The 27,043-nt window shown below is 49.3% G+C and overlaps 2 protein-coding genes across 6 annotated transcripts in view; one reads left to right on the top strand and one right to left on the bottom strand.

Annotated features, from left to right (window-relative positions):
• Positions 1 to 386: 386 nt before the first annotated feature.
• The window catches only part of MATN4 (matrilin 4), a 31,147-nt gene continuing 4,490 nt past the window's right edge, over positions 387 to 27,043 (bottom strand). For 2 of the 5 annotated variants that reach the window (XM_065565889.1, XM_065565891.1), the window contains exons 2-11: positions 16,944 to 17,061; positions 12,934 to 13,503; positions 9,786 to 9,908; positions 8,805 to 8,927; positions 8,000 to 8,122; positions 7,240 to 7,362; positions 5,469 to 5,882; positions 4,777 to 4,929; positions 3,297 to 3,401; positions 387 to 2,540 (exon numbers count right to left, since the gene is read on the bottom strand). In XM_065565889.1, the coding sequence (XP_065421961.1) occupies positions 2,482 to 2,540; positions 3,297 to 3,401; positions 4,777 to 4,929; positions 5,469 to 5,882; positions 7,240 to 7,362; positions 8,000 to 8,122; positions 8,805 to 8,927; positions 9,786 to 9,908; positions 12,934 to 13,503; positions 16,944 to 17,019 (1,869 nt within the window). In that variant the 5' untranslated portion in view covers positions 17,020 to 17,061 and the 3' untranslated portion in view covers positions 387 to 2,481. Of the gene's footprint in view, positions 2,543 to 3,296; positions 3,402 to 4,776; positions 4,930 to 5,468; positions 5,883 to 7,239; positions 7,363 to 7,999; positions 8,123 to 8,804; positions 8,928 to 9,785; positions 9,909 to 12,933; positions 13,504 to 16,943; positions 17,062 to 27,043 lie in introns of all 5 variants that reach the window. The other 3 variants (XM_065565892.1, XM_065565894.1, XM_065565890.1) reach the window with 2 other exon arrangements.
• RBPJL (recombination signal binding protein for immunoglobulin kappa J region like) overlaps positions 21,998 to 27,043 on the top strand; it is a 37,410-nt gene continuing 32,364 nt past the window's right edge. Inside the window, exon 1 of the mRNA XM_065565895.1 lies at positions 21,998 to 22,164. Within this exon, the coding sequence (XP_065421967.1) occupies positions 22,143 to 22,164 (22 nt within the window). The 5' untranslated portion in view covers positions 21,998 to 22,142. The remainder of the gene's footprint in view (positions 22,165 to 27,043) is intronic.

Here is a 27,043-nt window from a genome sequence, read left to right as displayed (position 1 = left end):
CTCACCCCATCACTGCCAGGGCTGTACCCTTCTGTGGGGAAACTCCCTGCCTGTTCGGCACATGAACTCCAGCCCCACGCAGTCCTTCCCCTGGAAGTGCATATACTGCTGTATCATGAACACGCCCTTCCCAAGCCCTTGTGAGTCAGCAGCACGGAGGGATGCTGACAGCACAGCAGAACCCTCTCTCACACGCACAGTGTCTGGAGCTGCTTACACATCAGGACAAAGTCTGACATCTGGGGAGAAAGCGGCTGAAGGTTGGCGTCGTGCTTTGTGCTGGGATTTGCACCCTGTGTTGCTCCACCTGTGCATTTAGTGTCAGGTCATGGGGCCGACACTTGTAATAAAACGATCATGAGACTAAGACAACAGTCAAAGCCAGATGGTGTCTGGAAAATGTCTCTTTATTGATGGGAATCAGTGCCAGGTAACAGTAGCCTCCGTAACAGATTCAGCTCCCCCGAGGAAGAGGAGGCTTTGATGCACAGCTTTGCACTCACTCTACAGAACAGATGACAGCACAGGTGCTCTGGGAGCATGAGTACCTTGGTATGTGGCGGTCATTTATAAAAGGCTCAATCGGGAATGGGAGGGTTCAGGCCCATTTTCATGCACGGCCCTCCACTGACAACACCCCACTGTTTGACTGGCAGCGCACACTCCCCACATTATAGGGAGACACCCCCCTTCCCCCCAGCAGTGCTGCTGTGCTGAAAGTGTGTGATGGGGCTAGGGTTTGGGAGATCAGGGTCACACCCCTTGTCACACATAAATGTGGCTTTCATTGCATCACAATGGACAGGGACTAATGAAGGACAGATTTTCCTCTCTGACCCCCATATAAAATGCAGCCTTCATTATAACACACTTCAAGTACAACAATCCCTGGCTGTCACAGCAGTTGGAAATGGAAAAGACCTATTAGATCACCCATCTCATCACAAGGAGCTACTACAGGACAGTCTAATAAGGAAGAATCTTTAATGCTGTTACATCTGTGGCGCATTCCTGCACACACTTCGTAGCACGACTTTTCCACTGGGTCAGCTTGCAAGGCTGCACCCCAATTATTATTCACTGGCCCCAGAGGTAAGAGCCCATGGATCAGGTTTCAGCTGGGGGTCAACTGGCATAGCTCCATAGACTTCGCTGATTTATACCAGCTGACTCTGGTGACATAGAACATGGGTGATGAGCTGTCCTTGAGGGCCTGGGTCCATTATGCAATATTAACGGACGGAGGAGTCCATTTCAAGGAGGGGACAGGCATCAAAAAGAAAGGAGTCGGGGATAATGGCACTGTCACAATCCCATAGTGATTTCCCATCAAATGGAGCTGCCATCACTTGAGGCACTTTCTGCAACACATCACGTGGTAACCTTTAAAGCAGAGAATTTACACCGGCCAGTTCTTTCTCCTGGGAGAGGAGTAATAATGGCCCAATGACTGGTTGGCTAGGAGCAGGTTGTCCTGGCTTTGTGAAAGCTGGAGTCACATGAATTGAATGTGACTTGATGCAGACTTTATTTTCCAAGGTTCCCAGTGAAGAGGAGAGAGAAATGTCATAAAAATCTTCAGCGTGTTTATTATCAAGATATATATATATATGTATAAAGGTGTTTAAAAATAGTACTATCCTGCTTTCAGAATTAAAGATATATACACATATATATTTATAGATTATTTTTTTTTTTTTGCTATTTGATAAAAAAAGGATAATGACAAATTCTGCAACAGTTCTGCCAAAATCAGGGTGAAAGGGGGTTTGATGAGGAATATCCCAGTTATGTTCGATCCTCTTTTCTGTCTGACGATTTGTTCTGGCCTTTTTTCCCCTCCCCTCTAATTGAAATCAAAGATTACATTTAAATTCCTGTGCAATTAAAGCAAAAAACTTCAGAGACAAAGAGGTTGCTGCAGGTGCTCTCATTTCACAGTCAGGATTAGCAGGGCAGCCGAGGGAGTTTCTCACATGGGGTACAGGGTAGAAAGTATATTGGAAGTTGCCAGAATTCCTTCCCCCACCTACACAGAGTCTAGTTACAGCTGAGCAAGAGCTGAGCTACTTGAAGCATTCAGGATGCTTTGCAAAGCATCTTGCTGCCTGATGGAAGCGCTCGGCTGTGCACTTGGGCTTCATTGGAGAAACCGGTGGCCAGCTACTGTCGATTAATGGCAGGTGGGTTAGAAGATGCTGATTGTCCCAGTGCCCATCTCCTTTCTTAAGGTCCAAACTGACCCCATTCGTCACACCTCAGCCCGACCCCGTTAGTCCGGAGGAATGGAATAGCCTCAAAGGCTGAATCCACTCATTTTCGGAACAGGGTTTTTTTACCCTCTGAGTCCCCGTCAAGATTTTGCAATATAAGAACAAACAACGACCCTTTACAATACTCTAGGAATAACAATGACGTGTAGCTACGGTACGTTTCCGCCCCCCCCACCGAGTCCAAGTGCCACCTGGCCATCTGCAGGGATCATTTCTTGTTGGCGATCTGGTTTTCCAAGTCTTCGAGTCGGGCCGTCATCTGAGCGAGTGGTTGTGTTAAGGAAGCTGACGCAGAAACGAGACAACGTGGCCTGCTGGTGAGAAGAGGGCTGGGGGGGCTTAACCTCAGGTTAAGAGGGCGTCAGCCCAACAACATACGGCTAATAAACTAATTGTGCGAACATTTCACCCACACTAAATGAAGAGAGTCCCCTTTGTGTCTGCTGGAGACACCGCTTTCCTGGGAGGCCTGCACCCTGACACAGAAAGCTGTGATAGTCTTCCCCAGAACAGCTTTTGGACAGCCACAAACATGAGCCTGCCCCCACTTTGCACTCTTTTCCCCCTTCCTGTAGGCACCAAACAGACCCAAAGATCCCCTTTACTCTTCCGCTCACCCCGTGTTGCAGTAACCTGTCCCTCCAGCAGGAGAAAGCTGGATACAGCTCTGGTAATCCCATTGACACAGACACAACTGCCATTTAGGGCAAGCATTTCACACTCATTACTATTCAATTGCTAAGGCACTTGGGAGCCCCTTGCTCTTCCAAAAGGGTACCAGGGAGCACAAGTGAACTGGAACTCAGCTCTGCCAGCCGTCACTGCCTGGTCAACATCATAAACGCCATGGGCCAACTCTTCCATGGCAGGCAGTGCAGCCCACGAAACCCCACTGGCTGTATTACGCAGAGGAAAAATCAAGGCAGACACCGTCCTTAGAGGAGCTGGAACAAACCCAGCTCCATTTGGATCCTGCACCGACTGTCGCTCAATCAGGCCCTTGCTGGTGACCCAAAAGGATATGTTTCTCTGTCAGGCTTTCCAGGATGGCCACGGTGTTTGACTGGAACTGCACAAGGGCCTCACACTCACACGGGCTCCGGATCTCAATCTCCCCTTTGCCCTCCTCTGAAAAACAAGAGTTTAAACAATATCAGGAACCCTCTGTCCTTCTATGGCACCTTCTGAAAGTCCTTGATGAGCATTACCCCCAGCTCTTCCAGGAGGTAGGCAGCTACTCTCCCCGTGTTATAGATGCGGGAGTTTGGAAGTGACTTGCCCAAAGATATGCATGCGCTCAGCTACAGGGCCAGGAATAGGAGAGAAAATGTAGCAGAACCCAGAAGTCCTGACTCTCAGCCCTATGCTTTACCCACTAAGCCAGCCTTCCGCTTTCCTCAGACCAATCAGTTTGGATGGAATATTCCATATCGGGAGAAAACACTAACCCCTGTGGGGGTGTTATTCTCGCTGATCTCCACGTATACCTCCCATGCACATTGATGGGGGCTACGCTGGCTCAGGGAAGGGAACAGGGCATGTTAACAAGAGCTACACATGTGCGGTGATGAGGGGATAGATCCCTTTGGTTTTGACATCGCAGTTCACTCTTCTTTTAAAATGACCAGCAGAGCCCCTCACTGCCCTTCTGCCCTGTGATTTTATCAGGTCACTCTCTTCAGTAAGCTCTCGAGCCAGGCATTTCTGACTCCCAGATTATTCTCCTAACACTGTATCTCTGATTATCTAATAAAAACCCGACATGCTTATCATAGGAAACACGTAACGCCAAACAGTTCTGTACAACACACTCCTATTTTCAGATTCCCCATATTTGCCAAGCAAGCTTCCGGGCAGAGCATCCGTAGCTGATTAACATAAAAACGCACCGGCCGGGGCACATTGCTCTGTTGCTAACTAGGGAAGGCTTGGATCCTGAATGTCACAGACGCCACCGTTCTGCCTCTGAATTCCTCCTGCAAGTGCTTTGCAAGAAGGAGAGACACCGTATGCTACAGGCACTTTCATGCAGCCTCCCTAACTCAATCAGCCGTATATTTTGTTGCTTGGCTACAGAAAGGTCTGTACAGAATGAACTGAGTTGTTTCTCTTTATCCAAACTAGACGTGGCAGAGGAGGAGTGTCTAAGCTCTTCTGCAATATAAATATTAAGTAATAATCAAGATCACATAGGAAATCAAGGCTGAAGGGCCTGGCCCAGCTAGAGTTGCCACCTGTCTGGTTTTCACCCAGACAATCCGGGTTTCAGCTTGTGCGTCCAGGTACCATTTGACAAGTCCTGATGTCCAGTTTTTTTGATCTGGGGGCGAAAAGGGAGAACAGGGGCGGGACCTTGGGGGAAGAGGCAAAGAAGGGGCTGGGTCTCGAGGGAAGAAGTGGAGAAGGGGCGGGGCCTCGGGGTTCCCATTACCAGCCATTAGAAAGGTGGCAACTCTAGGCCCAGCCTGGGTGAAGCCACCACACAGGCCCTGCCAGCACCTACCTGGGCAGATGTTAACTTTGAGGTTGTCGACTATATGAGTCATGGTGCTAAAATCCGCAGAGTACGAGAAATGCTGTTCCACCGGCTCAGAGGCAATTTCTCTCAGCTCCTCTTCAACAGCTTTTCCAACCCCAACCGCAAACATGGTGATCCCTGCACAATGGAGCGAAGGGTGGTTCTGTACAAGCTGAACCTGCTCGATGGGCATCCTGGACTCCATCGCCCCAGAACATGCCCACAAGGCGGGATCCTCCTAGAATGACATCAGCTGGGCCAATGCTGCCACAGTGCTAGTGACCATAGTGCCCTGGGTGCTTCTGGGAGCATCGTTTGAATGTGGCAGCCACATGGATAGGCCAGGTAGCTGGGGCTAAATGCAAGGGCTTGGTCAGGGTGGCCAGCCCCTCACTTTCTCTGCCTCAGTTATAAGCTAATATGTGTATTATCCTGTTGAGAGTCAGCAGCTACACGTACCAGGGACTGGGAGGGTCAGTGTGCCAGACACCGAGAGGCCATGAGCTTCTCCATGCTGCAGGCACCCAGGGACCACCAGCTGTGTGCAGCGAGGGGCAAGTGGAAAATTTGCCTGGCATGCTGGGTGCATGAAGAGCATGCCCTGAGTCCCACCCACTCAGAGCCCAATGAGCTGTGAAGCCGCTGGGGTTTGTCACCCTTTTCCCATTTCCCCTCACCTGATTCCTTTGCTTTCCTGGCCCATTCAGCGATATCATCCTGGGAGCGCCCATCAGTGAAGACCAGCCCAATTCTGGGAATGTTCTGGGAGAGGGGCCTAGCACCTTCGGCCTCTGAGAAGCTGTGCTCTAGCATGTGCTTGAGAGCCAGGCCGGTCATGGTGCCCTTCTCCATATACTCCACCTTCAACACTGCCTTCTTGATGTCTTCTGCCGTCTTATACTGGTTGAGTGGGAACTCGGTGCGCACACGACTGGAGTACTGGACCAGCCCCACCCGCGTGCCGTGGGGCGACACATCCAGGAAATCCACAATCTGGTTCACAAACTGCTTCACCAGCTCAAAGTTCTGAGGCCGGACACTCTTGGAGCCGTCAATCACCAGCACCAGGTCGACATGGCTGCTCTTGCACTCTGCACCAAAGGAAGAGGTGAAACGTTAGATGGCACCAGCCCTGCCTCCCGAGCAGGGCCGGCTCCAGGCACCAGCGAAGGAAGCAGGTGCTTGGGGCGGCCAATGGAAAGGGGTGGCACATCTGGGTCTTCAGCGGCAATTTGGCAGCGGGTCCCTCAATCGCGGCGCAATTGAGCTGCCGCTGAAGTGCCGCCAATCGGCTTTATCTTTTTTGTTTTTTTCACTTTGCAGCTTGGGGCGGCAAAAAAGCTGGAGCCGGCCCTGCTCCCGAGGGCACAAAGGGAGAGCTTAGAGCGAGCAGATACCAGGGGCGGGGGGAGCAGAGCCAATGGGCTCTGGCACTCAATAGGGATTCTTCCCCCTGGAGTCACTGCTGAGCTATATGCGCTGGCTGTAGCTGATGCAGGAAAACAGGACACAGCACAACTGGAAAAAATGTCAATGTCACGGCCCTGAGAAACCAGGTGGGTGAGGCGATATCTTTTACTGGACCACTTCTGTTGGTGAGAGAGACAATCTTCCGAGCTTAGAGAGAGCTCTCTTCAGGTCTGTGTAAGCTGGAAAGTTTGACTCTCTAACGAACAGAAAGTTGGCCCAGTAAAAGATATCGCCTCGCCCCCCCCTTGTCTCTCTAATATCCTGCGACAGCTACAACACTGCACACAGCCCTGAGAATTCCACTTCGACCCTCCGCTCTGACCCCAGAGATTCTTGGGCACCCTTCTCAAAGCCCTCCAAATTCCCACTCCCCCAAGAACTCCTTCTGAGGGCCCTGTGCTTCCCTTGCCAGTCTCACACACACACACCTTGCACTGTTGCTTCCGTCCCTCTGGCCAAGGAGGACCAAATGGTACCTTAACACTTCCATTCAGAGCGGGTCATCACCTCTCCTTAATCAGCCAGAGGCCACTCAACCGAGTGCAGCAGGACTGCCTTCTCTCCTTCCAGAGGTCCGTGTCAGCTTCCCCAGAACATTCACGCCCTTGTGCCTCACATCCCCCAGTCCTCTCCTGGTCCATGACCAATCCTGCCAGCCACAGGGCTGTATTGTTACACAGCAGTTTACTTAGTGGTGAGCCTCTTACTGTATTTTCTAACCAGAGAACCCCCTGGAATTCCTGTCTCTGTTTGGGTTTTGGCTGTGGCAGTAGCCGAGATGGGTCTGGAGCAAAATCCCAAGATCAAACACTCCTGAACCTTAGGGTGGTTTGAAATTCCCACCTAGATCCAGATTCAATTTCACATCTCAAGCTGCCCAGCTCTCACTGGGAGCACCTTGAATCTACGTGCCAGTTGCTACAGACCGAAGGCCATACGTTAAGGACACTGCCCGCAGGCTGTGTCCCAGATACTCACTATTGCATGTCTTTCCATCAGCATGGAGCTGCTGTCCCTCTGGGCAAATGCAGTGGTAAGAGCCAGGGGTGCTGACACATTTAAACTCACAGCCGTGATCTATCCCATTGCAAATGTCACTGGCTAAAACACAAACCAAAGGGACAAACACACCATGTTACAGGACATGTCATTTCCTTTGTGATTACCAAGGAAGTGCCAGGCACAGAACATCTCTTTCTCAGATGGGAACTCAGTGGAGCTGTAGGGATGAGGCTGATACACCCACATGCGCCAATGGGAGATGCACGAGCAATCGCTAACTTGCCGTGAGGTCTGTCCCTCTGCAGATCCTGGGCTGTTCAGCTGAATGGTCTGCACTGACAGCACTCGTTCATCCCAGTGGAACTCGGGTTCGTGCACCCCACACCTTGGGGTGTTCTGAAGTGGGACCCAAGTTTGCAGGAATTAATTCTTCTTAGGGCTGTAAAGGAATCAGAAGTGCCACCAGCAACACATCTATACCTCCTGGTGTGACCTCAGGGCACACCCTGGTAAACTCTCCCCAATTTTCCCTGTGCGCTCTCTAATGTGCTGGCAGGGCATTCTGGGTCCTGACATGCAAATGAGCACATCAACCAAAAGGACATCATTATGGTGAGACTTGCTTGGATTCGAAGGCTAGCAGCCAAACCCAGAGGCTGTATAGTATACGGTGGCCTGCCTGTGCTCTCTGGAGTGATGGCGCCCTCTGCAGCAGAGAGGCTGACGCAGCACTCACCCTGGCACGCCTTGCCGTCGGCCTGCAAAGTGAAGCCGTCGTTACAGCGGCAATAGTATCCGTTCGGGATGCTCACGCACTTGTGCTGGCAGCTGTGGTTTCCAAAGTTGCAGTAATTAATCACTGGAAAGAGAAGGAGACACACAGGCGTGAGGGACATCAGCCATTCACAGCTCACCCATGACCCTTGCCAAGAGCTCGAGGGCTAATTGACCAGCTGGGCCTGTTCCCGAGATGAGCTGCACTGGTCTTTTATCAGCTCTTTGCTGCCACTTGTCCTCAGGCCCTACAAGGCTCTGGAAATACAGGGCTCCCACATATGGCTCGATGCCAAGGCCCTGCCTCAGGATGGTGAATTAGCTCAGAGCACAGTTGGGATAGGACAGGGGTCTATTGATAGCACACAGGGGCCATGGAGCTCCCTGCTCATCACTAATGGGGCATCTGCTGGCCTTTCAATCTGTATAAAGCATATGTGGGCCACCACTCTGAGTTAAATCTCTCCTCGTGGACGGTGGCTGCTAGGAGCGGGTGGGCAATGTTGAGACTAGAGGCCTGTTCCAGGTTCCAGACTCTCTCCTGCCCATCTCCTGTCATGAAGGAGCCTAAGGGAGCAGAGTCCCGTGGGTCTGGGAGAAGTAAGAGATGCTGGAGAGAGCGATGGCTGGGCTCTCCACAAGGGCTGAGGGCAGGGGAACATAGACAGAGGGCATGGTGAGAAGGAGGGGAATGTCTGGGGTGATGAGGGGCAAAGGACAGAGAATGAGAAACAAGAGGAGGAGGCATAGAGGAGACAGTCACGTACTGGTACAGGTCTTTTTGTCCTGGTTGAGATTGTAACCCGTCCGGCAGTGGCAGGTGTAGGACCCACGAGAGCTGACACACTGGTGCTCACAGCCATGCTTCCCATCAGCGCAGGCATCAATGGCTACAGAGAAAAAGGAACCACCTTCTTACCCATTCCTTCACCACCTCACTCCTCGGTGCCCCCAGAGGGGGGCCACCCTCACCTCTGCCCTCCTGGCCTCAGAAAGAAGACACAGCACAGACAGGACATGTCTGAAACGAGGGTGGGGAAGCGTGTCGCACAAACACACTACAAACACACTGACATAGGGGCAGAAAGAGGGGACCTGATGGCCATTGTGGGCCCATGCAATTACAGCCCATTTCCAAAACACAGAGCCTAGGTATTTTGTCTTTTGCTCATTTGAAGGCACATTCCCCCCCTGCCAGCACTCGGTCTGGTGACACTATGCAGGAACCACGTACAGAGTTCAAGGGTATTTCTGACAAGGGTCTGTGTCCCCATTTACTCTTGCTCTGCATGGACCCCAAATGAAAAGATGCTGCAGCTGTGGGTGGTTATGTTTCAGATGAGTCATTCCCATCTCAGCAACACGATTATCACTTCGCAATAGAACGAAATCCAGTCTGCCGGCCGTTCCTATTGCTCTCTGCAAGGGTTCTTAACGCAGACCTAGGCCTATGGTCAAAAAGTACTAATAACTAATTAGCTCTAGTACCTACGTCCAGCACAACACCAGCAAGCTAGTCAAAATGGGGGGCAATGTGGCCTCGTGGATAGAACATTAAACTGGGACTCAGGAGACCTGGATTCTATTCCCTGCTCTGCCCCTGGTCTGCATGGTGACCTTAGGCAAGTCTCTCTAACCCCGTGTCTCAGATTCCCCATTTGTAAAGCAAGGATAATGACACTAGTCTCCTTTGTAAAACGCTTTGAGATCTAAGATATAAACGTAGATCAAATAAAATATGCTCTTACGGGAACATGTCTTTCCATCTGTGTTGAGCTTGTATCCAGGGTTACATTCACAATAGAAGGAGCCTGGGACACTGACACAGGTGTGCTGGCAGCCATGGTCCATCTCTGTGCACATATCCACACCTGAAAGACACAGTTGGCTATGTTGGGGATTCATTGACTCAGAGCATGTGTCAGGTGATCTAAGTTCTTATATTGCCTGCATCACTGCAGTGTCTGCTGATGGTGTTCAGGTCACTGCTATCGGTTGTTATAACTTACATTCTCCAAGGTTTTCATCCCCCAAAGCATCTCAGATTGAATTCCAGCCTATGTACACATAGAGACCACTCGCCCACCACAGGGGCAACATGACAGCTGCTACCAGCACACTGCTGAAACTCCTCTGGGTCCTTAATAGCCCCACAAGTTAGTGATTATTTCTTGCCAGAGTTCTCCACGTTACTGACGCTGCACAGTGCTAGTTGTTTAGGATTTCTTCAGCTAAACACGGTCTTGGGTCTCTGGATCTTGCGATAAAGGATCTAAGAAATGTTCTAATCTCAGCTCACATCCCGGAGCCGGGAAAACCCACAGACCTAATAAGATTCAGGACTTGTCTACATGGAGATTTACCCCAGCTTAACTAACAGTGTGACTTTACACTGATATAGTTAAACCAGTGCAAAAGTCTGGGTGAATGCCTTAATTTCGGTTTAAGAACATAAGAACAGCCATACTGGGTCAGACCAATGGTCCATCTAGCCCAGTATCTTGTCTTCCAACAATAGCCAATGCCAGATGCTTCAAAGGGAATGAACAAAACAGGGCAATCATCAAGTGATCCATCCCCTGTCATCCTGTCAATGGCAGCATCTGGCAATCGGAGGCCTGGGGACACCCAGAGCTGGGGTTGCACCCCTGACCATCTTGGCTAATAGTCATCAATGGACCTATCCGCCATGAGCATATCTAATTCTTTTTTGAATCCAGTAATAGTTTTGGCCTTCACAAAATCCCCTAGCAATGAGTTCCACAGGTTGACTGTGCCTTGTGAGAAGAAGTACTTCCTTAAACCAGGCTTACTTTGGTTTAGGGAAACAACAAGGAGTCTGGTGGCACCTTAAAGACTAACAAGATCGACCCCATCCTCTACATGACGGAGTGGTTCATGTGTATCTTCTCCCGCACCCTGCCCTGGGCTTCTGTGCTGCGCGTCTGGGATATGTTCTTCTGCGAGGGGGTGAAGATCGTCTTCTGGGTGGGCCTGGTCCTTCTCCGCAACGCTCTGGGCTCGGTGGACAAGCTGCGCAGCTGCCAGGGCATGTATGAAACCATGGAGAAGCTGCGCAACCTGCCAGCTCAGAGCATGCAAGAGGCAGTGTGGCCTAGCAGATAAAGCACCAGTGACTCAGAAGACTGGCTTCTATTCCTGACTCTGCCACTGGCCTGCTAGATGACCATGGGCAAGTCACCTTCTTTGTCAAGTGCTTTGAGATGTGCTGCTGGTAGGGATGTGTAAGAGCTCGGTATTATTAGCAGTAGCGGTTTAAGCTGAGTAAGTAATGGCTCCAGCTAACTGCAGTATGCCACTCTTCATTCAAAATAAGTGTTGACATGAGCATTTCCCCCGGTTTAACTTAACCAGTGCATGGTTGTGCATAGACAAGGCTTCAGATTTGGCCACGGATGGGACAGCAAGCTGTGGGGGCCAGACACTAGTTCACAGAGGCTTCAAGTTTCCCACAAAGAAAAGCTGACTGTGTCCTTTTGTCCTTTCACTGAACAGTCACCTTAGAAGTTGCAACCAAGGTCACAGCAACTGGCTGCAACACAAACTCCTGGGCAAAGTCCCCAAGGCCCAGTATTGTCTGTCGGCACAGGAGGGGCAACCAGGCACCAGCCTTTACAATTACTGAGCTGATGCAGTGCAAAGCAGCTTGCGGTGGAAACAGGCCTCCCCTCTTCAGGCCAAGGCCAGCAAGGTGATTGCAAAGAAGTGATACCAAGCCAGGCTTTATTAAATACAGATGCACAGACAGTGGCATATGGCAACTGCTCAGAGTTACTGCACTGCGCGTGTAGTCCACCGGGTAGCTGGACAGGAAATCTGCCCATGCAGAACAACATGAGGCAAGCAAGATTCCAAACCTTGCCAAAGGCCTCTCACATTTCTGAGCTCTATGACCCCGCCCATCCCTTCAATTTGGGGGAAGCCAGCTCTATGTTTCTGTGATCTCACGTCCATACTGTCACTTGTGCCGCTTCCCCCCAGCCTCAGCAAATGCAGCTCAGAAATACTACATAGGGCAGATCGAGGTAAGCAAATGTGCTGGCTTATGAACTGTTTGGAAACAATTAAGGGAAAGGGCGAGAAAAAGGGAGACTCCCCTTAAAGAGTCACTGTCAAGGAGTCTGGCATGAGTGTTATCTCCTCATTGTCTGTAGCAGCTTCTCAGGAGCATCACCATCACAACATTTCCCCTTCTGCACTACCCTTGGCAAATGTTGCTCCCCGACAGCTCAGTTCTTATACAGCAGAAGCTGACTTAGCAATGGGCTGGTTTTGTTCTCTTAGGGCATGGTTTGAAGGCCACTGAAGTCAACAGAAGGAGCCCAGGATGCTGACACAGGTGTGCTAGCAGCCAGGGTCCAGCTCTGTGCACACCTGAAAGACACAGGTCTTCACTCAAGCCTTTTTATGAACAGGTATCATGCAGACAGATGCGCTGTGAGCTTCCTGCGCACAGATCAGCCAATGCACCTCAATCCTGACCCTGCATCAGTGCCTGCTCTTCCTGTCCTGTTCCCCTCAATTGCATGGGCAATGCACCTTAGTCCTGACACTGCAGCGCCTCCAACTATCCCAGTCCTAGGCACCAACACTCAGTTCTTTAACCTCACCCTTAGAGTTCTCTCTGCTTCTCCAGAAGTGGATTTCTCCTGAGCACAGAATAACAGCTGCTCTGAATTGCGCCGGGGTTTTGTGAGGTGGGGGAGACACCCCAGGCTCACTGCACCCATGATCTCAGCAAGGCTCCAGAGGCGAAAGGCAGGAGCAGCTGCCACTCCCAACCACCGCCCAGCTCATGTTTCATTCTGACCCTCCACATCTGGATGGTTTGGTCCCACAGCAGGCTGTGGCTAGGGTTCTGTCCCCTTCACTCACCACACAGCTTGTCCTGGAACTGTTTGCCAAACTGCTGGATGAGATCGAAAGACTCCACCAGGAAGACGTGCTCCTCCAGAGGGTGGGAGGCCATGGCCCGCAAGGAGTTCATGTCTGCCCGTTGGACGCCCACAGCGTAGATCTCAATGCCAGCACCCCGTGCCTGTGCCGCCACCTCCGTCACGCGGTCCTGGGGCCGCCCGTCCGTCACGATGACGGCCACACGGGGGATCTTCTTGTGCAGCGGGCGTGCTCCCTCCTGGACGGTGAAGGCCAGGTTCATGGCATACTGGATGGCTAGCCCCGTCATGGTGCCCTGGGCCAGTGGCACAATGCTGTTGATGGCCTTCTCCATGTCAGCCCGCTTGAAGAAGGTCTTGAGGGAGAAGATGTTCTGCACCTGGCTGGAGTACTGGATTACCCCCACCCGTGTGGCGTTGGGCCCCACCTCCAGGTTATGGATGATGTCGATCAGGAACCGCCGCATGGTCTCGAACTCGAAGGGGCGCACGCTGCGCGAGCTGTCGATCACAAACACAATGTCCAGGGGGCCGGTCTTACATTTCACCGCTGGAGGAGGAGAAAGCAAAGAGCTGGTTGGATCTCCCTGCCTTTCTGTGTTTGGGGGAGTGGGAGATAGAGGTGGGGGGAACAGGAATTTTTCCTTCTCCTTCGGGCAACTTTACAGTCCCCCCAACTGGGCCAGGCTGCATAGCAAGAGTCCCAGCAGGTGTGACGAGGGGAGAGGGTGAAAGATCAGGCGTGGTGCAGCCCCTCTTATCTTTGGGTGGGGGTAACAGTTCCATGCAGATAGCAGGCAGGGCCGGCTCCAGGCACCAGCCCACCAAGCATGTGCTTGGGGCGGCGCCTGGAGGGGGGCGGTGGGGTGCTCTGGCCCGAGAGCAGGGACGCGACTGGGCTCGCCGCCCTCCCGGCGGCGCTCCAGCCGCCAGGGGCTCTCTGCCCTCCCCCAGGCGCTCTGGCTGCCAGGGAGAGCGGAGAGCCCCTGCCGGGCTCGCCATCCTCCCCCCAGTGCTCCGGCCAGTCGGGAAGAGCGGAGAGCTGCAGCAGGCTCACCGCCCTCCCCCCCAGCACTCTGGCCGCCGGGAAGAGCAGAGAGACCCGGCCGGGCTCTCCGCCCTACTCCTGGCGCTCTGGCCGCCGGGGAGAGCGGAGCCGCGACGGGCTTGCCGCCCTCCCCCCGGCACTCCGGCCGGTTGGGAATTGCGGGCCCGCGGCCGGGCTCGGCGCCCTCCCCTGCCGCACTGGGGGTGTGGGGGCGGCGGGTGGCTTTTTTGCCTAGGGCGGCAAGAAAGCCAGAACCGGCCCTGATAGCAGGAGTCACAGAAGACCTGGATCAAAATACAGACCGAGTCTGGAGCTCCTCTGAGCTCCATTACCACAGAGCTGGGTGAGAGGGAACCTCGGCAGAGGTTGGAGATGGATGTGCCAGACTGGGAGAAAAAAAGAGGGCAAGACATGCCGTCAGTCCCATTATCTGGGGCCCTGGGACGGTTCCAACTTGCCTTTGGCTCACCGAGCCCCCCAGCCCAGGAATGATATAGAGTCCTCGACTGCCTCAATGCCATGGGGGGCCCTGAATGAGCTCAGGGAATGATGGATTCCCAGCAGCGGCTTTCTTGCTGCATCCTGAACAGAATGGACATTCAGGTGTTAACAACAGCCCCATTGCTCATGACAGCATGGCGGGTGGGCGGGGACCACAATATTGGCTCATGCTTCAGAGACATCTGAAATCCTTCCGCTCAGTGTTTCACTCTCTCCTGATGGCTGGGGGTCTCCCCAGTGCAGCCCTCTGGGACAGACCCCCATTTCTGAAGGAAGTTCTAAGCCAGGGGTAGGCAACCTATGGCACGCGTGCCAAAGGCAGCATGCAAGCTGATTTTCAGTGGCACTCACACTGCCCGGGTCCTGGCCACCGGTCCGGGGGGGCTCTGCATTTTAATTTGTTTTTAAATGAAGCTTCTTAAACATTTTAAAAACCTTATTTACTTTACATACAACAATAGTTTAGTTGTATATTATAGACTTATAGAAAGAGACCTTCTAAAAACATTAAAATGTATTACTGGCACGCGAAACCTTAAATCAGAGTGAATAAATGAAGACTCGGCACACCACTTCTGAAAGGTTGCCAACCCCTGTTCTAAGATTTCCTGGCTGAGCTCGCAGGGAAGTTTCTGTCCCTTCATCTGAGGCCCCAAACTCTCCTCCCACCACATGCAGCCAACAGTCTGAGGGCTGTGATTTGGGCTAGCGGAGGAATGTAAATAAGACAGGCCCAGCAGAGCCAACACAAGGGCACCAGCCTGGGCAGCCCAGATGGACTGGCACCCATGAGGCGCCAGTCGGGGCACATGGGACTTACACGTACAGAAGATGCTCCCAGGCCCTCTCCTAAAACCCAAGCCCTGCCTATTCCAGAGATAGTCGGAAACAGGAAGACCAATCTGCAGCCACTAGGGTCCCTCTGGGTCGCACAGAACTCGCCTCTCCCCCCCCCCCCCCCCGCCTTCAAATTTCAACTCCCTCCCAGCTGAGTCCTCTGGGTCTGCTGCTTTAGGGTGGTGCTGCCAGAACCGTCATGTAGTAAGGATTCCAAGCAAGAGCCCTCCCTCCCTGTCAACTTCAAGTAGAGGTTAACCTCTGTCAGGCTATCAGTTATTAACCCTATTCTGTTCCAAGGAGGCTATAATTTGGCTGCAGACTCTCCTGTCTATCTATCTATCTGCTTGTGCCCAAGCATTTTATAATATTTTGGGGGGAAATCAAACCAGTCCAGTCTTTCCTGACTCCCTGCTGTGAGAGGTCATGTTAGGGAGAGGCCCTGAGATCTCTGCACCCGCTCATGGAGTCATGGTATATAAAAGTATATTACGACACTTGTCTATCTGTGCTTTCACAATGGATGAGGCATCACAACCCTCTACAAGGGCACCGCCTCGGAGCAGTTCATGTGTGTGTATAAGATGGCCTTGCCCTTTAGCAGCTGCAGTTCACATACAATAAAAGGCTCCACAAGCAGGCTTCCTGGTTCCTTCTAGAGCAAACATTAAATAATAATAGCATTAAATAGTACCACTGTGGGTAATTCTTTTATTCCCCTCTAAATCCAACATTGCCTGGATTTTTATCCTGTTTTGCAGGCTCCTGTTTTTCAGGCATAAAATGAGACAGACTTCTTAAGAAGAAGCCCACAATGGAGGAGCCATGTCAAATGGTCCCAAGTCCCCTTTTGCACCTAATCTGTGCCTGCAAACAGGAGCAGTGTGTTTTGCACGTACAACGGCGGTGAGTGTGTGTTTGGTTTGCCTGTTACACGAGCCTTGGAGAATCTGACCCTAAATATTAAACAAACACATGAAGTCCCCATGTCTGCTGCCCAGAATCAACAGTGCAATCTTTAAGTGCCTGGACATCTTAATATGTGCCCATCTGGTCTCTCCATTTGGCGTCTTTGCTACTCCTAAAACTGGAACTAATTTAGCAACCTCGGCCTCCTGAGAGCTCAGGATGGAGTTTTCACACCTCGGGCACATGCTGCAGTGGGACTGGCAAGGAGTTCCGCACTCACCTGGGCCTTGCTCTTGGAGTTTGTTTGTCTCCTTTAACTACTGCTACTCTATTAGGAACTGTGGGGTCAAAGACTGAGGAATCAAAAGAGTTCTTCATGGTTTTTCTCCTAGTGCTCAGCTCATTTGTAGTCAGATTCTGTTGGCTGATGGGTTTGGAAGCAAGAGCTAACAATTTACGGTAACCATAGACAGGGCCGCCCGGGTTGGGGGGGGGCAAGTGGGGCAATTTGCCCCAGGCCCCACAGGGGCCCCCGAAATTGCTTTACTCCAGGCCCCCTGAATCCTCTGGGCAGCCCTGACCACAGACTCTAGCTAACTGTAGGGGGTATCTATTACTCTGACTTACACACTTGCACATCAGCCAGGGCTTTAGCTCCTTGCTTGTAATTTGCACAGCTTTGGCCAACTGCTCACCTGCAGGCTTTGGTCTGGCTTCTAAGGTCGGTAAGATGAGCAGGAGGAGAGGAACAGCAAGTAGCAGCTTCATCATTCAGCTCCAAGAGCACGCAGCCTCTGGAGGTTACAAGGTTCACTGCAAGGAGAAGACAGGAAATCACAATGCTATTCTGGGATGTTTATAAGGCAAATATGAACATATCTGGGAACCAGAAAGTCAGCAATAGTCACTGTCCTGGTCCAGGGTGAATGATCCAAAATACCAACCCACAGGGGTCTAAATGGATGCACCAGCATCTCAAAAAGATCTCTGAATGGCAATTATGGGAGAATTCAAGCCAGTGACAGGAGTAGGGAAGGGAGAGCCAGCCAAAGACCAACAACAAAAGTTAAGGATGAGATTTCCAAAGACTAGGTGATTCAGACACCCAATTCCAGTTCATTTTAAACGGGAACTGGATGCCCAAATCCCTTGGTCAGCTTTGAATACTTCAGCCTAGAGCACCAGTAGTTGCAAACCAGCACCCTAAATTCCTCTTGATACATGGGTGAGTTTTCCCTTTTGTGGTTTAGCAACATCATTGCAGTTAAATTTCATTACAGTTGGTGATGACGCATCAAACAGAAAGAGCTCAGTTTGATTTGCAAACAGTGGGCTGAGCTGGCAGTCAGACAAGCCTTATTGTATAAACTGGGCAGATCTGATTTATAGCCAAACACTCTCATACCCGGTTGCACCACAGCCCTCTTTAGCACACAGAGGAGCAGGATGCCTGTATCAGGGAAAGTCAGACAGTAGTTATCTAGTCACCTTCTCTTGCCATAGATCACCAGACTGGACTGAGGGACACTGGCTATGTACTGAGCACTCATGAATGAAATGCCAGCCCAGCCAGGACAGGGCCCCACGTGCTAGGTGCTGTACAAACAGAGTAAATCACACTCCCTGCCTTGAAGAGCAATGGCCATCAGTTTGTGCCTACAATCCTTCCCCACAGAATCCAGCGACCTGTCTGCAGAGAGATGTTACCTTATTGAACCTCCAGTGTTTTGCAGCTGTTTCTTCCCGAGATAATTCCTTGGTTGCATCCTCTGTGCTCCAATATTTATTTTATTTGTCTGATGTAGATAGCTGCGTGTTTGGGCTCTTAGAGGGAAAGACATTTAGTTTGTTTTTTCAAAACCTCAGGATGTCACGTCCACCCCCACTTCTCCCCTCCCTGGTTATGAGTTCTTCACTGTATTTGCCTGTCTCCCTTTGGGGATCCTTATTTATTTGTTTGCTTTTATTAATGCACCAACCAATGATTAGGCACCAATCATGGTGCAGTATGAGTAAAATAAATGAATACTACTAATGGCCACCGCCAAACAATAGTGCTTTATGCTGGGTGAAAGCTAAATAGGAAGCAATTATATAGATACCCTCAGAATAACTTGATTCTCCCCCTCCCCCTTTATGGATTTGCACAGTGAAACTCAAACTCTGCTCTAGCCCTGAATCTTTAAATGCACAATGGAGCTCTTTGTGCTGAGGTCTCTGCGGGCAGGACATTCCATCCAAGAGGAGGCGAGGAGACCCCACATTCCCAAACACACAGGCCAATATGGGAGAGCAGCTCATAGCCCAGACATGTCCACAGGAGTGCTGCAAATGGCCATTAAAATTCAAATTGCAGCACAACCCAAAGCAAGGAATGCAGCCAGAGCAAAGCAACGGGAGGGAGGGTGAAAGGTACCACAGCAAAGGGTCTGGACTGTGCCAGGTCTGGTGCGGTTTGTTTGCATGTTATCTGATTCGGAGCCAGGGGAAGGAAATAACAGGCACGTCTCCGGAAATATCACCTTAAGGAGATAAAATAGAGGTTTTAAGGCACCATCTCTTTGGAATACAAACAAATTGATTGTGTAAGTCACTTCAGCCCCTGAAGTTGAACCAGCAGTCTCTCTGTCTTTTGCTCAGATTTGGGATAAATCCTTATTATGCAATTGCTTTAGAGAGAGGAAGGTCGGTCAGAATAAGTTTTAAAGATCATTTAGACCTGTAATTCGTTGCCAGCAGAGGCAGATATGTCACTGGCATTGCTTGGAGTTACAGCCAGGACACCAGAGGATCACACTCCAAGACTGGTGTCATCTGGAGTCACAGAATGTTAAGCTACAACATGGTATTGAACTAAGGCACTTCAGAAATGACAGGTTTCCAAAGACATGGACCATGCCAAAGGTGGTGTTGGTCTAGGTCAATCTGTAAATCAGGCGATGAAGCCATTATCTGGAAGATGATCTCCCTGCCTTATGATTAAAGGAAAACTTCATTACGGTGAGGGTGAGATTCTATTCTCTTCATCTAATTATCAAGAAAACAAAATCACTACAAAAATATTTAGGGCCTAGATTTTCAGGAATGCGGGCATACTTTCAAGTATGCAAAATAGGTGCGTATTTGCATGCCCTAATTTCTGCAGACATTTACCTGGATCATAATTGCAGTTGCAATAACTGGCCATGCAAATATTCTTAGAGTCAACCTGTGAAGAGTAGGACTGAGAGAGCTGTCTTTCCCTTTAGAGCCCTCATGGTTCCTATACCAGTCCATACCTCCAGGACAAAAACCAACCACAAACTTCCTGCGGCTAAGAAGATTCTTCCTACTTATGTTACTTCATAATTCTTGCAAAGAGTCCTGTGGCACCTTATAGACTAACAGACATATTGGAGCATGAGCTTTCGTGGGTGAATACCCGCTCCTTCGGATGCACTTCTTCGTGGGTATTCACCCACGAAAGCTCATGCTCCAATACGTCTGTTAGTCTATAAGGTGCCACAGGACTCTTTGCTGCTTTTACAGATCCAGACTAACACGGCTACCCCTCTGATACTTCATAATTCTTGTTTATGAGGACACCTTTTTACTGTTTTATACCTTCCTCTGAATCATTTGGCTCTGGCCTCTGTTGGAAACAGGGTATCAGAATAGATGGTACATTGATTTCATTCTGTAGGGCAGTTCCTATTCTCCTACACCTTGGAAATCAGTCTCTTCAAATTGTTGTGGGGCAAGTTAGATTTATGGCCCCAAGCTGGAAAATATCATTAATAAGCTATCTCCCTGTGAGAGAGGCAGCACCATTTACGGAGTCAAGATTATAAAAAAGCAATTTTTTCAGTAAGTCATTTTAAGAATAATCATCAATAAATATTTATTTAGCGCTCTAAGGTTGCAGTCATAACTAATCACTTGAGTGTTCATTTAACCACCAACTGGCAATATACAATCCCTGAATCAATCTCTTGTAAGGAAGCAGGCCCAGTTAGTAGGTTTAAAGCTGTATCCTTAACACTGTCTCCAAGTCTGGTGTCCACACTTCAGAAAGAATGTTGAAAAACTGGAAAGGACTGAAAGTCAGAAAAGAGTGACAAGAATGATTTGAGATCTGGAAAATATTCTGTGAAGTGAGAGACTTAAAAGGCTCAATCTGTTTAGTTTAACCAAGAAACTGTTGAGTTGACTTGATCACGGTCTGTAAGCACCTACACAGGGAAGAGTGTTCTGATAGTAGCAGGCACTTTAATCTATCGAAAAGGGCACAATGAGATCCAATGGTTGGAAGCTAAAGCTAGACAAACTCAGACTAGAAACAAGGCACAAGTTTTTAGCAGTGAGCATAATTAAGCACTCGAACAACGTACCTAGGGATGTAGTGGATTCTCCATCACTTGAAGTCTCTAAATCAAGATTAGATACCTTTCTAAAAGAGATGCTATAGATCAACCAGAAGTTATGGGCTTGGCGGAGGAATTACTTGGTGAGGTTCTCTGGCTTGTGTTATGCAAGACATGAGATTAGAAGATCATAATGATCCCTCCTGCCCTTAAAATCTAGGATGTGATGAATCTTTCTGAACAATGCAAGTTTGCTTGCAGCTTGGAATGCATATTCCTGAAATGTGCACTATGAAGGTATTAAATTATCACATCACACTAGTCACCCGCCTTCCTTGACACAGGCTGACACAATTTAGTGGCACTTGCTCTGATGCAGCTAAACATCTGCAAGTGAAATAGTCTGCAGGAAACACTTGCTCCCCAACAAAATCTGTTTCATTTCACCCCTTTTTAACAAATTTGTTTTCCAGAGGTATTTTTCTGGGAAAAAGCAGTTGTTAACCACAAAATATTTCTAGGCAGCTGTGCCATGCATAACATTACTGTAGGTTTCTAGAGTCCACGCCTTACTCCAGTGGCAGGCTGGCATGGAGCCTAGGTTTGTCGGTGTCCGGGTAACTTCAAAGCCAGCACAGACAGAAGAATGAACTGTAAGGGAGAGAAACTAACAAAAAACAGTTGGGGATTTTTTTATATCCTCTTAATTCTTTAATAATTCTTAAAGTTCCACTGGGCTGGAGGAGGCTAATGTCTGCCTGGGGTGGGTCTGTGTAACAATAATGCATGCCGCATCCCAGTCATGACATCAGGCATTACTGCATACTGGCCCTGCAGCACAGCTTATATGCCTGATGCCATGATTAGGATAGCAGCATCAGCTCAGAGACGGCGTCTCTGTCCCAGCTGTTGACATGCCATGCCATGCACCCATGACAGCCCACAGGGTGACCCCGGTCATTTCTTCATTCCTCCTTCTCATGGGAGAGGTGGGATTTGCCCGCTGGGCTGTGCCTGTTTGACTCTCTCTCCCTTCTCTGTTTTGCCCCATCTCCCTCTGCCACCACTGCTGTTTGTCTGGCAGAGGCGGGAGACGTGTGGGAAGCACACAGCTGGGAAACAGGTGCTGAAAGGAAGAGCAAATAGTGGGCAGGCCTGAAAAATTAGGAAATAATCAGGAGACCTTGGCGATAACGACTCAGTTATAAAGTGAAAGAGATACAGGCAGGGTGTGATTGTTCAAGGTAAAGGCTGCTGGGAGCTGTTCCAGCACCACAGGGTGATAGGAACCTCGGCTCAGGCTAAGGAGACAAAAAGGTTTCCAAAACAAGAGGGGTGCCAAGATAGAAGTTCTTTGACTTTCAGAGCGGCACAAGGACATAAATAATCAGCTGCTTTGCACTGGGCAGAAGGATGCCTCAACCTGGTGGTTGATACGTGAGCAAAAGAGGGCAACACAGGAAAAGTACTCAACAGAATTGTAGATGGTGACTCCAGACTCCTCTCAACTCACAGAGCGATCACAGGCTAGGAGGCCTCCCCCACTTCACGATGGATCCCCCAGGGCAAACAGGTATGTCAGCTCAGCTGCTGCTTCCACACACGCTGGCACATCCGAGCACAGTGCCAGCTCTCTTGCATTGCTCTCTGCTCAGATTGCCTCCATCTGTCTGTCTGGATTATCTGCCAAATCCTGACTCTCAGGAAAAACAGCAGCTTCAGATTTCAGTGTGGCCTCCTTGGCAATTTGTTTCCTAGCTACAGGTTAATAGAAACGTTTGGAATATTCCACTTCTGACCCATAATCACAGGTCAGGGATCTGAAAGCCCTGGGGATGCAGATCAGCTCTGTATTCCAGTTGCTATCATAGGCTGGGAGGGTTTTGCCTATTGGACTCTATGTGAGAGTGAGTGGGTGGATGAGAGAGGGGATGGAAGTCGCAGGGGGCTGAAGCACTTTCGCAGACTGAGAAAAATCTCTGACCCCGGTGTCTTAGGCAGAGAAATGGATTCTGGATTAGACCCCGGGAATCACAGCCATTTCACTTGGACTTGCCATGGTGTTCCTGTGACTCACACAGCTTGTCTGCATTTTTGGGATTTCTGCTGCTTTACTCAACAACCCCAGGAGCAAACAAGTCTCAGACTCAGAACGGCGTGTTCCACCTGCTAAAATGGCAATAGCAAAGATGACCAGATTGAGAACAAGGGCCAGAGGAGAGTGGGGCATATCCCCAAGGGTCTGTGATTGGGTGCCAGTCAGTCTTAAAGTACACATGAGAAAGACTTTTTGGAAAGTTGGTGGAGGACAAGGAAGGACAATAGCCAGAAAGTTTCATGAGCTTCTCCAGTTCCGCCTGGTATGTACACAGGGGACAAGAATAATAATTAGAGCTGGTTGGAAAAATTCCAACTAAACATCATTTTATCACAATTTGCCCATTGGAGAAACTGAAACGTGCCACAGACACCGTCTGATTTTGCCGAAGTTCTGATGGAACCCAGGCAGGGTTCCAATGGAGGCCTGGCTGCCAGGCAGGTTTGGAAGGCAGGTTTTGCTGGGGAGTCCAAGCTTCTAAGGTCTGCAGCTCTGGGGCAGCCAGCTCTGTGGACTGTCACAGGGCTGGGGAGGGTCTCCTGTGGTCCATAGCAATCCACCAAGTGGACTGCCCCAGAGCCGGGATTCCATTCCCTTGGTGAAGAATTTTGAAGTATTTGGTTTTCGTTCCTAATCAGAACAAAACCAACTTGTGGCCTATCTAAATGCTCCGTGCGAGGGAACTGCCTGTCTGCACCCAGCTCTAGTAGACATAATAATACTGTGGTCTTTTACAAAGCATTGTATCCACAGATCTGAAAGCAGGGTGGGTCGGTAATCATTCCCCCCATTGCACAGAGAGGGAAGCTACACCACAGAGGTGATTTGCCAAGGTCACACAGCAGGTCCGTGGCAAAGCCTGGAAGCCAGGTCTCCTGGTTCCCTCTAGTTGAGGCGTCATTAGATCAGTCAGGCTGCAGAGCCGGGGTGTGCAAACTACTCAGCTGATTTTTGACTCATGCCAGGGTGGGCTTTGTATCCATACTCCTCCCTGGTTGGCTACATTATGCCCACACTTAGCAACACTAACAGCACACTGAGCATGGAAGCTGGCGTAGGGACCAACCAAAACAAGTCACAAGCATCTTCATTCTTCAGTGGCTTTTAGGTGTGCTCACTGCACAAAGAAAAGGGAAAACCGAACAGTCACACAGTACCCTTCCCACAGGGAAAACCCTGTACTCCCTGGGTGCAGACACCTGGCCTTCCTCAAGCAGATTCTCCTTCTGCGTTGCAAGAAGCTGTTCTTACAGCGTTCCCTGCCTCTCCCCCTCATCCCCCAAGTTTGATGGAGCCATTTCTCCCCAGCCCTGCTTCATCATTTCCCCTGAGCCCTTGCATGAGCGTGAGCAAAGGGTTAACCCCTTTCTTAGTGGAAATTAGTGCTCTGCCCCCTGAAACACGCACTATTATTCAGCTATTTCCTTCCCACTCTGGCCTAATAACCCTATACACAAATACGTGCCATGTGCGAAACTAAAAGGGGCAGCTCCTCCATTCCTGAGGATCCTGGGAGGAGGCAGGCGAGAGGCAATTTAAGCAGCTGGCTGAGGGGTGAACATTCTCATGACAAGAGATCGGTTACGCATTGGGCAGAGCTGCTGGGAAGGAGGAGCACAGCACCATTGTACTGTGCCTTTGGCAATGCTAACTCCCCACGAATGCGCTGGGATTGTAGACTCCTCAGGGCAGTGACTTCTTTTTGTTCTGTGTTTGTACAGCACCTGGCGTAATGGGACCCTGGTCTGTGACTGAGGCCCCAAGATGCTACCATAATACAATAATAATGGGCCAGTCCTGGTTTAATGGAGGGGTGACGCTTTTCTATGTTGTATTAAATTCCTGTTCTTTTCACTAGTGGGGAAGCAAAATCCCAGTTCTTTCTAATGTTTTGGGACTCATTTTTATCCTCCAAGACCCAAATTCTACACACACACGCATCTTATGTGTAACAGTAACTCACAGCTTTGCAGGACTCCTTTTCAGTAGCATGGTAAAAGAGGCTGGGGTTTAATGTTGCCTTCCCCATCAGCTGTGCTTAGTTCACACAGCTGGAGACTTACGTAAACCAAGAGAAAGAAAAAGACAGAATAGTAGCTACAGCAGGTGTCTGCTCCTCTCTGTTGTGCTGTGGGTGTCTGAGAGCAAAGATGAGATCAGCAAATGGTTCTCATTAGGTCGGTGATTATTCTTCCATATCCTCTGGCTGGACACGCCATCCCAAACCAGGCAAGTCTCTGCAAAGGACTCTTTATAGTAAGAAATGCTGCCAGGCATTCCAGGTATATCTTAGAGACTGCACTTGCCCTGTTGCCAGACATTCCAGGTACTTCCTGACATTATACTGGCATCTAAAGAGGACGACCAGCAACCAAAGGGTTGGACGCTTCCTGTTTGTACATACAAACGCGCCTGCCCTGCAGTGCAACATTCGCATCTTCCCCTGGTACCTTCAGACAAGGAAGAAACTGAACACTAGAGCTGGCTGGAAAAGGGAATTTCTGTCCTGCAGGAAATTCCAACATTTCAAAGCTGTTTTCATTCCGAATTAGGAACAAAATGGCAAAATTCTGAACTTAGCACAGAACTGAAATTCTGAAACATATCAGTCTGGAAACATCCAAATGTTTCATTTCAATCATGTTAAATCATTTCATTCTGATGATGTCAAAATAGTGTAATATAATATTAAATATAATGTTAAATGTAATATAGCATATTAACATTCATATAATCTGCTTCTGTTTTACTGGGTTATTAATTTCATTTTTCGGGTTTATTTTTAGCAATTTTTGCTTTTTATGTAGGTATCCAAAAATTGGGAGTTTCAAGGCTCTCTTTGTATATACTGTAATGAATAATGTATATACCATACATTACTCAGTATGGTGGTATATAACGTCATGCATAATCTCTTTGCAATGCTCCCTAGAGCACTTTAATGTAGTACTGTTTCAAACAATGCACTTGGGAACCTTTAGTGCACACCAGCAGGAGCTATATGGACCAATTTATGTGCAACACCTTAGTGCACTTTAGAAACCACACTCCTGTAGCCTGCATTACTGCTCCATCTAACTAGAACAGGTTTGTCTACTCAAGCTGTGAAGCATACTCCCAGCTGTAGGGTAGATGTGCCCACAGAGGCACATAATGGAAACACTCAGCAGATGTCTCTACAATTCCACAAAGCAGGATTTAGATCCCTGCTGAGAAGCAGTTGACTTGAACCTCAGACAAATTTGAAATCAGCCCTGGTTTGACTCTGATCTGCATGTTTCAGAGTAACAGCCGTGTTAGTCTGTATCCGCAAAAAGAAGAACAGGAGTACTTGTGGCACCTTAGAGACTAACAAATTTATTAGAGCATAAGCTTTCGTGGACTGCATCCGAAGAAGTGGGCTGTAGTCCACGAAAGCTTATGCTCTAATAAATTTGTTAGTCTCTAAGGTGCCACAAGTACTCCTGATCTGCATGTGTGAACCAGCTGTACTTTGTGCTAACTCGGCTTGTGTTCACAAAGTTCTCATCAGAGCTGCATGCAAACTTTTCTGCTGCATCAAAAAAAGAGAAAGAAGCTTAGACATTAAGATATAAGGTGCCTTACGATATGATAGATAGATTCTACAAATTTATTCTGCATGGGGAAGAAAGCCCAACATACTCCACTAATGGATTTAGACAGCTCATCAAGCACACCAAAATCCCACCACTGAAGAGGGGAAAGATAGTCCTATGGTAGTCCAGTGATAGTCCAGTAGTAGCCTGAGTCTTGGAAGACCAGCATTCAATTCCCTGCTCTGTCACAGACTTCCCATGTGAGCTTGGGCAAGTCACTTAGCATCTCCATGCCTCAGTTTACCATCTGTAAATTGGAGTAATAGCACTTCTCCATCTTGCAAGAGGTGTTACGAGGATAAAAGCATTCAAGATAATAAGATGCTTAAATTTATTGTGGAAAGAGTGGTCCATATAAGTATCTACTTATAGGGGCATTTTAGCAATTTTCTCCCATCACACACACACACACACACACACCTCTGCTTGACAGAAGAGGCTCACCAGACCCCAGGGAAATAGAAACCCAAGAACAGGAGCATTATTTTTGCCTGCTCCTACAATATTGCATTTAGAGATGGAATACAATATTTTGTCATTTTACTGTGAGCTTATTAAAGTTAAAACTGAAACAAGATGCTCTAGAATTTTATCCTGACCAAAAAAAAAAAAAAAAAACCCCGAACATGTAGCCTGTGTAGCATATTTTATGCACATTTCTATACCATTCCCTGTTTGAACCAGGCTATTTTTAGAACCTTATCTTGCCAAGACTGGAAAGGGAAAAGAACCCTTCT

Source organism: Chrysemys picta, chromosome 13 (genome assembly GCF_011386835.1).
Source record: "Chrysemys picta bellii isolate R12L10 chromosome 13, ASM1138683v2, whole genome shotgun sequence".
Classification (NCBI taxonomy): Eukaryota; Metazoa; Chordata; order Testudines; family Emydidae; genus Chrysemys; species Chrysemys picta.
This window is presented reverse-complemented; position numbering and strand designations above follow the sequence as displayed.